This window comes from Aedes aegypti, chromosome 1 (assembly GCF_002204515.2).
Source record: "Aedes aegypti strain LVP_AGWG chromosome 1, AaegL5.0 Primary Assembly, whole genome shotgun sequence".
Lineage (NCBI taxonomy): Eukaryota > Metazoa > Arthropoda > Insecta > Diptera > Culicidae > Aedes > Aedes aegypti.
In genome coordinates this window covers 214258757-214274809 of record NC_035107.1, presented here as the reverse complement: position 1 = coordinate 214274809, position 16053 = coordinate 214258757, and the positions used below count along the sequence as shown (strand labels likewise).

Below are 16053 nucleotides of genomic sequence, written 5' to 3'. Positions count from 1 at the left end.
GTTTAATTAAAATTCCTATTGTTCGACGCTCAGTCACTATAAATTTTATATAATCTTGCGCTTTCGAATGACCTAGTAAAACCTGTCAATTCCGTTATTTATCGCAACATCGTAGCAACATCCAATACTATTTTCATAAAAGTCTCCATACTGTTCAGCCAATAAATCAAACTTCTTAACTACTCTCACGTTGAGTCCAGTTAGGTATGTGGTCAGTTACGCTCAGCATCGATCGACGATATTTCAAGTATCCTCCATCTCCAAACAACGGGTTCGTCTCTAGTTTTTCTCCCGAACCGGCCCAAACAGCAATCGCCGAGCGAGTGAAGTTTAATCAATTTACAAATTAAACCATGTACAAAACCTGTACCTTATTAAGAGGTGGGGCTTTTCCGATCGCTCATCCACCCGAGAAGATAAGAGCCGATAAAACAAGACCATTAGCCATCATCGGAATCAGTCGGCCGTCGTTAAGGTGCACAATTAGAGAGAAGGGGATGAGTCGAAAGAATTCGAACTTCAGATAGGGTACGGAGCTTTATGGGCAGAAATTCTCAACGACACCCGATCCGGTATCCGGTTTAACACCTTGCTGTAAAGGAGAGCTACTTCTTCGAGAACCGGTATTCAGTGGAGAACCGTAAGAATAAGAGACGAACTCTACTGGATGGAAGACCACCATCGGAGGCGGTGAAAAAGTGAGAACACACTTCAATGTTTGGAGTACGATCCGTAGCAATGGAAGCAGATTGCACGTGCCCCACACACTGTGCGTTCAAGGCAACTCGTGGATTGAGATATTAAGACAATTGCACACTAAGCTGAGAATCAGATTATGTCCCAGTTGGGACGCAACTCCAGAGAGAAGGCATCGCAACCGGCGATATCCCTTCAATAATGCCGCCTACTGCAATGACCTCACATGCACCTCGACCGTCACCGCACAGGTGTGGTTCTTCCCAAACAGTGCATTCCATAAGCTAATATCTCCAAACGTGTCTATAGACGTACATGATTTGTTCATTAAGCGGCGACGATCCGAGCACAGATATGCACCCTAGACAGAGACCAGCCCGTCCAGAACGAGAACTCCACGCTGAGCTTACTCACTCCACAAAGGCTGCTAATCTGATCAATGCGATGCGTCGCGTCGCGCCTCACGAAATTGGGATCAATGTGGCTCGACAACCATTCGAGGAGTGGTCCGGCGCACTCAGTTGGCTGTGATTTTGGGTCAACGCCTGCTGCTTGCGATGCACAGAGTGTAAGCAGAAGAGTGAATGCATCGCGAGGAGAGTGAGTAAACACAGACAGGGTCGGTCTCCGACACAGTCATCAGAAGGGAAAAGCTCATCCCTTTGTGTGGTGAGAAGTTGTGTTGGTCGAATGTGTCATTCGAAATTGTTACCGACCGCAGGCGTAACGTCATCAGTTGCGTTCCCGCCAGGGCCGGTAACCGGTCTCTTTTAGGAGACGGGTTTCAAAAGTCTACTTTTAGTGGTACTGAAACGGTCTCTACAGTCGAATGTTGTTTTTGATTCAGTAGAATCGTCCTTCATCATTCTGCAAATCAAATAGTCCAAAAATTGATTGAGAAAGTTGATGAAGAGAGATTACTGCAGATACGCCTGTATGATACTAAACGCGAAAATTGATTTGATATCTGAGGAGCCAATTCGGTAGTATTCGTATTTGACCAAGCAATAGGACTCTAATTTCTCATTTGTTTCACTATACGAATCCGAAATGGCAACTATGGCAAAAAAAGCTTTCAGTTAATAACTATGGAAGTGCTCATAAGAACACTAAACTGAGAAGCAGGCTTTGTCCCAGTGAAGACGTCATGCCTAGAAGAAGAAAAAGAAGAATCCTAGAAATTTATTTTATGAGGTTATGTTGAGTGTTGTCTCTGTACTCATCGCCCCTATGTTTGGCAATGTTAATTGCCATCCTCAGGGGAAAAGTATGGATCATGATGAGATGCAATATTAAGACCCAGGTAAAAATGGAGCAAATATCAAAACTGATAAAATAGTTTTCTAAATAAAAGTAGTTCTAAATAAAAACAAGAGGTTTATTAAGTTCCAATTTTTAAGACACTTAGTCGCTACCAGCCCTGTTTCACATATTCAAATGATAGCGAGCGGGGAGTGCTGCGGGCGATATCGAATCATCTTGCATTCTTCGGAACTGAAACCCGATCAAGCTTACGCGGTTAACGGAAGCGTGGGTAAATGATTAATCAGCTTTTGATGGGTTTGTTTGTTGAGCAGCTATCTGTGCGTGCTGTTGTGAATGTTAGCCATTAGGTGGTTAAATTTCTTCGAATTTTCGGTGATTGGTTCCTTGAGACATGAGTGAGCGAAATTTGACATCTCAATCGCTGCTGCACCCTTTCGATCATCAGTCATAATCAAGCCCATGCCAAATATGTCAGTCAAATTGAGCCGAAATTGGTACTTCAATCTTTGCTTTATGACTTCTTTTTGGGGGACGTTAGAAAAGGAGTGTTACTTGCCACAAGTGTGAGTAGCTAATATTTGTTTTGATGATAAGTATTCGTTATTCGAAATCAAATTCCTTCAAAAACACCCTTTGATACCAATGACCTTTCACTTCAAACAAAATTATTCATCTTTATTAAGATACGATGTGATTTGACACAAGTTTGAAATATTTATTTATGCAACAAGTTGTAACATGATTTCTTCAGCTCGAGTCGTACATTTATCCAACGAGGCTCGCCGAGTTGGATAAATACAACGAGTGCTGAAAAAATCGAATTTTGCAACGAGTTGCATACAACAGTTTTTGCTATTATGAAAAAACCGTTTAATCGGGTTGTATCAAGGATCACAATGCTATTTCAAAAAAAACCCACGTGGCCATCCATGCGACGTACAGGCTCAATTTTTTTTAATCAAGTAGGCTTTGATACATACATACTACATGACTGTCATACATTTTCACGCTTTATTGATATCAGCGTGGAGGTGATCAAGATTAACAGATATTCGAGGACAGGCCAGGTAAGATGCATGCAATTTTATACCAAACTAGTGGTCCCGGCAAACTTCGTTTAGCCATCAAGTAGGCTGTTGAAAAACGATATTGATCGTCCCATACAAAATGACAGTTACGTTCACACACGTTTTTCCAACTTTCCCGGTGAATATCTTGGGATTTTCATACACACAAACACGTCGGAACCCTTGACAAACAAAACAGAGAAAGAATCATACAAATCCGTTGACCCGTTCGGAAGCTATTTCGTGACATACAAACACCACTCCATTTTTATATACAGTTGTGTTCAGAATAATAGTAGTGAAAGCCGATTTTCATACAAAATGCTCAACTTTGGCATGCTGTAACTTTGTTTCCATATGAGCAATCGGCATGAAATTTTGGCAGTGAACTACAAATATACTCAATTTCATTAGCACAAGATTTGAAAATTTCCACACTACCGGCTAAAAAGTTAGGCACCAGGTGAAATCGCTCAAAATAATAGTAGTTTTAATAATTAAAAAATCTGCTGTATTTTGAGTTTTTGAATTTTTCTTTATTCATCATTTCAACCATTTCCACCCAAGCTATAAATGTATAAACAAGCCAATTTTTTACAAAATTGTTACTGAACAAAAATTTAAAACCCAAGCTATAAATGTATAAACAAGCCAATTTTTTACAAAATTGTTACTGAACAAAAATTTACAAAAGAAAAACTACTATTATTTTGAGCGATTTCACCTGGTGCTTAACTTTTTAGCCGGTAGTGTGAAAATTTTCAAATCTTGTGATAATGAAATTGAGTATATTTGTAGTTTACTGCCAAAATTTCATGACAATTGCTCATATGGAAACAAAGTTACAGAAGGCCAAAGTTGAGCATTTTGTATGAAAATCGGCTTTCACTACTATTATTCTGAACACAACTGTATATAGATAGATGTATACTCACTACTCATGTGCTAAGTTGTCTGCACGCATCGGATTTTTTAGGAATTGACTAGATCATCGTTTTCAAAACTTGGCTTTCGCGACCCTCCGACCTCTCGTCGCCTCGCTCGTTTTATCAATAAATAGCGAACTGATGAGAAGATGGAGGGTCACGAAATTCAAGTTTGGGAAGCTATGAACTAGATAACTCTACTACCTCCGTATCAGAAACGCACACACGAATGGTATTCGGATCGTCCAATTGATGTAGGGCAAGTGACAATGGTGAATACAAAACAATTCGAAGGATGGTTGTAAAAGCCATTCAGATATTCATTTGTCGATTCTCAAAACCAGTGCTGAAAAGTAGCACTTTTCAGTTCTGTTTCTTTTGTTAGGAAAAGTAGGCCGTTATTTTGCTCATTTAGGGTAAGTGTTCCCTTAGTTGTGGGTGCTCCTATAGTTGCGGTAGTGCCGTTTTCACTGATTTTATTGCATTAGCCACAAAACCGACACTGCCAATCGATGTATTAGCTTGTTGATACACGGAACAGTTGAAAAGAGCGTTCAAATTGCTAAAAAACTGATGAAACATCACTAAAATTGCTAAAACTGTTCTTGCTTGTACCAATAGTTGCGGTAAAGTGTTCCTATAGTGGAGGATCCCATAAAAAAACTACGGATACCGCAACTATAGGAACACAAATTAAAAATATACCGCAACCAAAGGAACAGTGTACCAATAGTGGAGGTATTATTTTTCACTGACATGCCGTGGATTACTACGATGAAATTATGTTTCTCATTAAGTCAATGGTCGTTACTTCCCGTTACAACATCAACATGTGCATTAATTGCGCTTCTTGAATTAAGGCGGTTAAATGAAGTTCAGTCGTGCTTAGTACCTCCACTATTGGTACATCTACCCTAAATGAAGAAAAGTAGGCTTATAAGCAACGGAATAGCAAAAAATATGTTTATGCGTTCATAAATTTAAATGCCATCTGTCCGTTTTACCGAATAACGAACTAAAAATTAATTAGATTGCTATAACGCTTATGTGTAGGATTTTTAAGAGTAGCCCAATGCTCGATCAGCTCTTTATTTTGTATTGCTTCATGATGTTCCCGGACGCCATGTTCCTATCTATACACCCGATTCTGTTTTTGCACGGGGGATGCGTACCGTGCAAAAAAAGTTTTCGGTTCAAAATTTCAAAAACCGTGCAAAAAAAGTAACACCATTTCTCGACGTTTCATGAAAAAAATAAGGTTTTGGCGAAAAAAAAATATATGGAAACTTTTTTTGCACGGCCGTGTAAAAAAAATCTGTGCAAAAACAGAATCGGGTGTATAGAGCTCCAACAGAAAGATAAATACGATTTGTAAATTTAGGACGAATCTGTGAATTTCGCACATGGTTTAGAAACTTTCAGGCAGGTTCATTCTTGTGTTATTAACTGTGTGGTGATGTTAATTTTTAATGATTTCATTAGAAATTTTTCCCATTTTTAAACGTAGGCTATTCTTTCAAATGCATACTGGCGTGAAATATGATAACGTTCTCATTCAAGATTTTACTATCTCTTATGAAAAAATCTATGCTTTTTTATGCTTTATGCTTTATGCTTTTTCAACACAGATTATTTAATCAGAGCCAGTTATTTATAAACTAAATTTAATGGCTACTATGATGGCTTATTTAAACAGTTTTCTGAAAGTTTTTGTTCCATGACTCTTTATTTCTAAAAATCGTTCGTCCCTTCAGATTGACTCATGGGAATTCAACTGTATTGGAGTTATATAATCATTGTAAAAAATTGAAATATCTCAAAAACACCAAAATATACCTCTCTAAAATTTTGACATCCGTTTCATCAAGTATCGTTCTATGTTGCCTGAAAATTTGAGCTTGCGATTTTTTGCGCTTTTGGAGATATTAGGCTTCGGAAATTGCTCTATTTTTCAAGTTTTTTCATTATTTCTTAACTTTTATGCGTCGTACTATGAATTTTTTTCCACCAGAGCTTATGTTTGTTATATAATTATCAGCAAAAAATATTATATGACATGGTTCTTAGGAAAAATGGCAAATTCGGTGAAAAAAAAACGTTTTTTCACTAATTTGGTCTAATTTTGCCAATACCTCGAAAACAGTAGGCTGTGGAATTTTGACGTCTTCGAGAGTTGTTTGTTTTATTGAAATGAACAACTTTGCCGAAAATAACAAGTCTCTAGAACGTCACAATAAAAAGTTATGTCAGTAGATGTTCCTCGTTGTTACAAAAAACTTTGCCGAAGACACCAAATACCGAAAACGCTTCGTTACCGAGTTAATAATTATGTCCCGTTGGATTGCGTCCCTGGCCCATAGTGCAATGACTACAGGCGAATCACATGAATCCACTCGATTTACAAAATAGACCCCTTAGATAGACTTAAAAACAATGGACGTATTATTGGAATGCCCGCTTGCTTTGATAATCTGTCAATTCAATGTTGAATCGATAATCCATTTTGGTGTTCTACAATGCATCCTGGTTCAATATCTGCTTTAATATTTATGAAATTGGACAACTGGAGCTTAAAACCTTCACTTACTATTTGCTTCTAAACTGGCGAGTCTTTTAAATGGCGTACTATTGATGTATGCAGCCCATGCTGGCATTACTTGCAAAAATGTTATTGGGGGTCATACCCAAATTACGTCACGCTCCAAGGGGGAGGGAGGTGTCAAGCCAAGCGTGACAAGCCTTACAAAATTTTTGAAGGTCTCATACAAAAAACGTGACAAAATGAAATACTCAACTAAACTATTTAGCAATGTATTAACCCTTCCATTACCAACCCCCCTGAACGAGTGTTGGAAAAAACACATTTTGGGCTGTAACTTTTTTGTTTTTTGATATTTTTAAACCAAATTTTGACACTAGAAGCGCATATCCTTCTATTTTAAGGGCTTGAACAGAATTTTAGGATTGGTCACCTGGTTCCGGAGCTATTCCGGAATCAAAATGGGTGTTTCGAAATGGCCACTTTCGCAAAAGAGAATTTGCAATATGAAATCAGCTGATTTTTTACAATGATTAGCTCTATAACGATGAGGACGGATGTCTACAAGGCCATCATGGTCACTGCATGCCGCGGATCACAATTTCCGGGTGTTCCGGGGAACCGGTTCCGGGGCCATTTTTGGAAGCGAGTAAATACTATCATGCGACACATCAAACTTCATGATTTTTCAAATGATTGCATTCTATGACTGAGCTGCATAGTTCAGAACCCATTTGGCCACTTTGGAACCGGTATCCGGGTTTCCGAGGAACCGGTTCCGGGGTCAATTATTAAAAATCACTGAACACTGTCATGCGACACATCAAACTTCGTGATATTGAAAGTCATTACATTGAGCTGCAACGCCGGACCTATTTGGCCACTTCGGAACCGATTTCCAGAATTCCGAGAATCCGGTTCGTGGTCAATCTTCAAAGGTGGCTAAATACTATAATGCGACCAGGGATGAGAAAAGTACTGTAGCAAACATTTACCGCCTCTACATTTACATCTTTCTACACGACCATCAAAATCCAAAGCAAACCATGACGGTTCAAAACAAAAAAATGTCACAGCTCTTCAAAAATGTTATCTTCTTCTTCCTAACGTTTTTCAACCCCGAATGCGAAATGACTCGAGCACAGTGGTGACACGATTTTTGCGGTTTTCGGGGTTTTGCATTTTTGCTCGATAAAGGCAGTATGAAATTGAACTTGTTTATATGTATCGTAACGGAATGATTGTGGTCTTTCTGTTAGAGCTAATAGATTTCAATTAGTTGAAAACACAAGCGAAATATTAGCGATTGAATGATTTAACACTTTTTCCAATCATTCAGCTTGGAATAGCTGCCCGAAAATGGTCATAGTGGAGAGACAAAAACAGTCAAGCAGTGTGTGAACCGTTGGCAGCGCAACGCCTGATGGTATTGATGCTGCTGCTGCTTTGTGTTTTGGTGGAATGGCAGAATCGATGAACTGTGGTGAATTGTGGTCACAGTTCCCAAGACTGAATGCGACACATTAAACTTCATGATTTTTCAAATTTCACATACCGTGGCTGGATTGAATAGTATAGAACTCATATGGTCATTGTGGAATCGTTATCTGGGTTTCTGGGGAATCGTTTGCGGGATCAAAAGATGAGTTTATACTGTCATACGATACATCAAACATTCAAATTTTTAAAGATAGTATATTTCATGAATAAGTTGCAATGTCTGGGACCTATGCGGCCACTTTGGAACCGATATCTGGGTTTCCGAGGAACCGTCTCGAAGGTTAGTAAATATTGTCTGGCGACTTAATGGATGTCTTATATATATTTTTTAATCATCCATAACTCACACTTGAGAATTTAAAACGCAGGTTCCATAGGAAGTTTCTGGTTCAAGTATAGCTGATTTTTAAACACCAACACGGTAATGCTTCCAGTGCACGATTTGCCCTTCGAAGGAAGTACCACACTAGACAACCGACTAGCCTGCAACGCCCAGTAGCACAGTTGAAATACATTTCTGACGAAAAGTTTTCCGGACTTAAGCAGAAATTGAAGGGGAGTGGACCCCTTGACTCCATGCGGCTAAATGCTTGGTAACACTAACCGCACGGCCACGAAGCCCACAAATTGTTTCACTTTTGTATTACGAAAGATACTGCATAGTGTAGCAATACTTCAAAATTCAAAACTCGTAAAATATGCTATTCAACAGTTTTTAGTCGAAAACTTGTAACACCCTCAATTGAACTAATTTTAGGAAATTAATTAAGAGAGTTCAGCTAATCATGACATTGTTCGGAATAACTACAGCCGACTCCCCACATCTCGATGTTCTACATCTCGATATCTCTCCATATGTCGATGATTTCTTCGGTCCTTTCATTTTGTTAACTCTGCATATCTCGATATCCTCCTTATCTCGATATCTACCTATCTTGATGTGAATTTCATTCCGATATGCCCATTATCAAAGGTTACTAGACTAGGTTTCAGTGATCCAAAACAAATTTCAAATACGAAATGACGTCTGTTTGTTTATAATTTTCCTGGTGACGGAGTGGTTTTCAATCTAGTGTTCATTAACACAAATGTTCTTTGTGTCGATCTCTCCCTATATCGATGGTCCCTTCGATATCGAGATGTGTAGCGTAGACTGTATCACAGTTTTACAGAGATGTCTTTCAAAAATTCCTCTAGAAATACTTATAGAGAAATCTTCTCTTGTGAAGCAATTTCTTGAGAAATTCTTTAGAGCTCTAAAAGTGATAATTCAGAATTCTATAGAAATGTTTTTAGAAAATATCATGATTTATTTAAGGTGTTCCTATAGAATTTCTGCAAAAAATCTGTAGACAAATTTCATTAGATTGCAAGATGTCATATTTGAAAAACTACATAAAGAATTATAGATTATTTTTTGTAATTCCTGAAAAGATTCTTGAAGCTATTCCCTGATGAATTTTTGAACCAATTTGTGTTGCAATTTCAAGAGTTAGCTCAAAGTATTCTTTCGTATTTTTCCAGTATTTCTCTTGTAATTTTAGTCATTTTAGGTGATTTAAGTGATCTTGGATACAATTTCAACGAAAAAAATTTTTTTTCAAAGAAATGAAAAAATGAACAGCCTAATTGATGACAAGACAAAGTTTGCCGGGACCATTAGTTTTAAATAATTATGAGCAATCAAAGGATGTAAAACTAGCAACCAGTTAATCTTATATCAGTCCCAGAATAATCATATGTACTTCGACAGGTTCAAAATCGTTGCAGTGATTTGATCTGTCGTATGAAAGTATTAACACGGCTTCGAAAACTGGTCCAAGAACTGTTCTTTGGAAATCACATTATGATTCCTAGGTAACCAAATGAGTTCTACATTGTGCAACTCACCCATATGGCGCAAAAGTTGTTGGTATATAATTTTGTTTGATGTGTCGCTTGATAGCATGTAGTCACTTTCAAAAATTGATCGCAAAATCGGTTGCTCGGATACGCGGGTATCAGGTTCCAAGCGGCCAAATAAGCCAAAGACTGTGCAGTTCTCCCCCCAGAATGCAAAATTTAAAAAAAAAATGTATCACATAACAGCATGTACTCATCTTCAAAAATCAACAAAAATTCAATTGCTTCCTTGAAAATCAAATGGGTGCAGTTCAGCTATGAAATGCAATTATTTGCAGAATTATGAAGTTTGATGTATGCCAGTATTCACTTACCTTCGAAGACTCATCTAAAAAAATATTACTCCGCAAACGGTTCCACAGAATTCCAATATATTAATCATGACAATATGTCGCATGATAGTGTTCAATGATTTTTAATAATTGACCTCGGAACCGGTTCCTTGGAAACCCGGATACCGGTTCCAAAGTGGCCAAATGGGTTCTGAACTGTTCAGCTCAGTCATGGAATACAATTATTTGAAAAATCATGAAGTTTGATGTGTTGCATGATAGTATTTACTCGCTTCCAAAAATGGCCCCGGAACCGGTTCCCCGGAACATCCGGAAATTGTGATCCGCGGCATGCAGTGACCATGATGGCCTTGTAGACATCCGTCCTCATCGTTATAGAGCTAATTATTATAAAAAATCAGCTGATTTCATATTGCAAATTCACTTTTGCGAAACTGGCCATTTCGAAACGAATTTTGATTCCGGAATAACTCCGGAACCAGGTGACCAATCCTAGAATTCTGTTCAAGACCTTAAATTAGAAGGATTCTTGTGTCAAAATTTGGTTTAAAAATATCAAAAAACAAAAAAGTTACAGCCCAAAACGTGTTTTTTCCAACACTCGTTTAGGGGGGTTGGTAATGGACGGGTTAAGTTCTGGAGTCTAGATTATCCGCTTAAGGCCTGTTCATTTAAGAAAGTGGACACGTGTTTTTACAGTAAACTGTTTATTTTCGAACAAATTCATGAGTTTACCTAAAATACATGGAAATCAACGTAATTTCGACCAAATTCACATAAATTTGAACATTTATTGAGCATTGCTGGAGAATGCTCTTACTTTTCTCATTATACCTCCCATAAGGTTCTGCACAACTTTTTTCGGAACTTTTCGTTGTGCTGCTGTTCGTTGTGACCACATTTTCTTGAAAAAATCGATGGAGCTTGCTTCTCTTCCATCCTTCTTAAGATGCCGTTTGATTATTGCCCAATATGTTTCAATGGGGCGTAGTTCTGAGCAATTTGATGGATTCGATCATTTTTCTACAAATTCGACTTTTTCCTTCTTGAGCATCTCCAAAGTAGCTGAAGCATAGTGAGCCGATGCTAAGTCTGGCAAAAACAATGGAGGCATGGTATGCTTTCAGTAGATGGGCAGAAGCAATTTTTTAATGCATTCAGTTCTGTAATTTTCGCTGTTGATTGAACCCGTCGTGAAATATGTATTATTTTCATACTGCAGGAGCAAATTGCTTGCCATAACAAATCATTTTCCCCAAATTTTTCTGTTGGGATGTATCGTACGTCGTCAGGAATATCTGTTTTGGCCAAAGCGTTGAAAAAATTCAATTTGGACACTTCGCGATTTTAGCCAAATCTCGGAACGACAGTTTTTCTGTACACCATTTGTGCAGAAAAAAAAAAATGCGAGTCGCCATGTCAATTCGACCCATCGTTTAGAATTTATAATTTTTTTATGTCAACTTTTGTCTGCTGTCAAAATTGCTGTCCACTTACTTAAATGAACAGTCCTTATACAAAAAAAATATCGTTTGGAAATAAATTCCTGCAAAGCATTCTCAAAGATTTAATTTAGGCAGCATCTATTTATTGCGTAACGCTAATATATGAAATTTCTGATTTCCTCCCTCTCTTCCGGAACGCGTATTGCATGAAAATTTTCAAAATTTATAGAAGTCATAACGCTTGAACATACCCCACTTCCCCCTTCGAGCGTAACATGATAATGTTTTTCATTGTAGGGGAAAAGCACTTATTTTCGACCTACAAGAATTTTGTGCCAATTTTCGGATTTTCATACACAGTAGGCCAAAATCGTATGGATGGGTCAAACATTAGTGATGGGTCGAAAATTTGTGCTTTTCCCCTACTTGTTTTGTTATACCTAGAAAAATATTCATTACGAATTTCAAAATATATCGTCGTTTGCTCTTTGTACCCATTCGTTATATGCTTTTTTGTTCCTTCTTCCTTTCAGGTTTGCAGAAAATATAAAAAACAATCTCACTCAATGATGACTTTAACTACTTTTCGAGTACTAGCCTTTTTTAAAGTTTTTTGGCTCTGTAATGAATCAATTCCGCATGAGCTATTAGAATAATAATTTATTATAAATAATATTTTGTAATGTTTTCGAAAAGGTAAAGAGGTTTTGTGCCTTTTTGATAATGATTTCGATAGGAATTCACTCATAAGGCCCTTTCTTCTTTAAAAGTTTTGAATCATAAAAAATCGAAAAGAGTATGAATATTGTGTGAGATTTTGAAGGAATCCCAAACAAAAGTGGTGTAAAACCCTGGACAACGTTCTGTCTTAATTCTGACCAAGATTTTCGCAAAAACTCAAAGCTTTGTAGCATTTAAATAAATGAACCAGTATGGATTTATCCTTTTTCATAATTCTCGGAAATATCATTGGTTAATAGGGTGCGGCTTATTTTTCAAAAGTTTTCAAAATCAAAAATTCGTGTGCTCTTCTGAATTAAAATCACATAAAAAGAGAAACTTCAAAATAAGAGTCAAAAATATTAACATTTAGAGTTGGCGCAAGCGACTTGGAGGTAAATTTTAAAGTTATAATTAGTGATATTCAATTTAGTAAACATTACTTTGTTATTATCTATCTATCTATCTTTATTAACGAGATTTTTAGCCCTGGGCTAGTTCATCTCGGGACCAACGGCTTTACTTCCCTTCCGAAGGAAGTCGTCACTGAAATTTTTAGTGACTATCTCGAGGATGGGATTCGATCCCAGGTCCTCGGCGTGAGAGGCGTGTGTTCTAACCACTACACCAGGTCCGTCCCCCGTTACTTTGTTATTTTTCAACCAATTTTGGAACTTTTAGCATCATTACCATCAAAATTGAGTTTATGAAAACATTGTAGAACACTAAATTTGTCTAAAATCAAAACTAGTTCAAGTTAAAAACAGTTTACTCAAAATTTTACCTCATTTTACTAAAAAAATCATCTGTGTTTGACCATAACTTCATGAATACTCACCCGACTCCAAATCATTTTACATGTTTTTTTTAGCAAATTTAGTCGTTTTCAAACTGTTCACACAACACATTTTTTTAAAAAATGCTTTTGACTATGTTATTTAACAAAAACTGCACAATTTGCTTCAAAAACATGCAAAAGGGAATTTATTGAGTATTTATGAAGTTATGGTCACACAAAGATGATTTTTTTTGGTAAAATGTGGAAAAATGAAGAAAACTATTTTAACTAAGACTAGTTTCGATTCTAAATTTGGTGTTCTACAAAGCTATCATTAATTTTATTTTGAAGATAATGGTGCTAAAAAATCAGATAGAAAATAACGAAATTATGTTAATTTCACTGAAGGCCATTTTTTGTAACTTGAAAATTCACCTTCAAGACGCTTGCGCCACCTCTAAATCTTAATATTTCTAGCTCAAACTTTGAGGCTTCTCTTTCAAAGTGATTTGAATTCATTAGAGCACACAAATTTTTGGTTTTGAGAACTTTTAAAAAATAAACCGCACCCTACTGGTTATGCTTTAAGATCTGCCTATGCTCAAAAGAGTTTTCATTCAATCTTAAGCAGTCATTGAGCAAAAACTTGTAGATATGAAGGTCTGTTTTACATGGAGTTCATTGATGAACTAAAGCAATTCAGCATATGGTTGACAAAGCTTTACTAGTTCTCTATATATTTAAACGAACAACCTTCTTAGCTCAAAGCTTCATTTGCAACTCAATTCCCCCAGAAATTAGAAATGACCTCATGCCTTCTTGCCCCTATCTATTGCAATATTCCCGTCCCGTGTTACCAAGCTAGCTCAAGCATACAAAACGCGCCTAATCGAGGCCATTAGATGCATTATCGCCAACTAGAATATTGAACCTGTAACTTCCTTCGCTGACTGGGTGAAGGTTAAACCATCCTCTGAATGCTTAATAGCGATGACAAACGCGGCGAAAGATCGCTGCGTCCGTCGTCGTCTGCCGTCATCGCTATCAATAGCCCTATGTATGGAATGGACATGATTTGATGCCACCCGGCGCTTAACGAATCAACCGAACCGCGAAACTCATTCCGACCAGTAGAATGAATTGTAACAGAATTTGTTACTTAGAATGCAGTATTTATTTATTTCAAATGTTATTGCTTTGGTCTTTCCAATAAAGTGGAACTATTGCAAACAAAATTTGTTATTTTAAACCTAACATAAAATATAACGATTGTTCTCAGATTTTTCTTAACAAATTTTGTTATGATTGCGTTTTTAATGAAAACAATTCGTTTTCAAAACTGGTTTTGTTACAATTGTGTTATAATTACCTCAATCAACTCAGACTGCTGCTAACAAAATGAAACAAAATGTGACACAATTTTGTTATAATCCACTGGTCGGGATCACACGAATGAATGGAAAGGCAAACATGGGTCCGATCTGCATCTGAGTTATTATTTATTAATGGAATGTTTCGTCGCCCGATGACGTGATAAATGACAATGGCTTAATCGATTGTTTGCCTTCTTCGTTTTGCAGATTCGTCCGACATCGTGGACTGCAAGCTGAAGCTGATCATGGGTCTGATATGGACATTGATCTTGCACTACTCGATCTCGCTGCCGATGTGGGAAGGCGACGACAGCGAGAATCAGGCCAACGGCAACAACACAACCCCCAAGCAGCGACTCATGAACTGGATTCACCGGCTGGTTCCGGACCTGCCGATCAACAACTTCACAAACGATTGGACCAGTGGCAAGGCCATTGGTGCCCTGGTGGACGGAGTGGCCCCGGGTCTGTGTCCCGATTGGCCCATGTGGGATCCCAAGGATGCCGTCCAGAACGCAACCGAGGCCATGGGTCTGGCCGATGATTGGCTCGACGTGAGGCAGCTGATTCGGCCGGAGGAAATGGTCAACCCGAACATCGACGAGCAGTCCATGATGACCTACCTCTCACAATATCCGAACGCCAAACTGAAGCAGGGCGCACCCTTGCGGCCCAAAACCAACCCGAACAGGTGAGTAGGCGTAGCTTACGATGACGAGACATTTTAAAGAATTGACGAAACTAAATTTTCGGATGAAACCAAAATTCTAAAATCAGACCTTGATTGATTTTGATATAGTTGTAGATAGTCTGTTTTGACCTCTAGTCCTCAACAAATGCCCTTCCCAAAAGAAAACCTTCCTTTATCCCTGATACGAAGGACAGGATGCCAGGAGAGACAAAACCATATTTTACTCTTTGTTTTATCTTTCTCCCATTCTCTCACGCTGCACAGTACTCCACCGCCGCGGTAAGTTGCCGTGTCGCTTGCCTTAAGTTGCTCAGCTCAGTTGCATAAGTTGCGCGTTTTGCTCATAATTTCTGTACAGCCTTGATTAGCCGAGACCAAATTCAGACACTTGTTCAAAATTCAAAATTCCGCCGTAGCGACATCTATCCGTGTGTAGCGTTGACGCGTCGTTGCTGTTTTAACTAATCGCTCACAGATGGCACCACCGAATGTACTCACCCAAACGTAATTTCGACACAAACACCAAGACCAATACTCAGTACGAAAGAAACCTAGAAGAAGAACAAAAGCTCATGTAAATAGCAACAACGCTTTCAACAAGCATGCGGTTGTACCACTAGTTTCTCGTTTTGATCTGTTGAGTTCTTGATCATCTACCCACAGAATTCGACTGCGTTACGGCAAGTTCTAGCTAGACCACTAACCATGACTTCCTCCCCCATTCATTCACTGTAGGGTTCGCGCGTACGGTCCAGGCATCGAACCAACCGGACCGGTTGTTGGAGCTCCCGCCAACTTCACCGTGGAAACCTTCTCCGCTGGTAAAGGTACGTCTATCTGAACCTCCAACATTATCT

At 38.2% G+C, this 16053-nt stretch overlaps 1 protein-coding gene across 7 annotated transcripts in view; it reads left to right on the top strand.

Annotated features, from left to right (window-relative positions):
• LOC5572167 (filamin-A) overlaps positions 1–16053 on the top strand; it is a 391843-nt gene that overhangs the window by 127866 nt on the left and 247924 nt on the right. For 4 of the 7 annotated variants that reach the window (XM_021857516.1, XM_021857518.1, XM_021857520.1 and 1 more), the window contains exons 4-6: positions 14713–15196; positions 15461–15475; positions 15932–16023. In XM_021857516.1, coding sequence (XP_021713208.1) covers positions 14713–15196; positions 15461–15475; positions 15932–16023 — 591 coding nt within the window. The remainder of the gene's footprint in view (positions 1–14712; positions 15197–15460; positions 15476–15931; positions 16024–16053) is intronic. The other 3 variants (XM_021857517.1, XM_021857522.1, XM_021857523.1) reach the window with 1 other exon arrangement.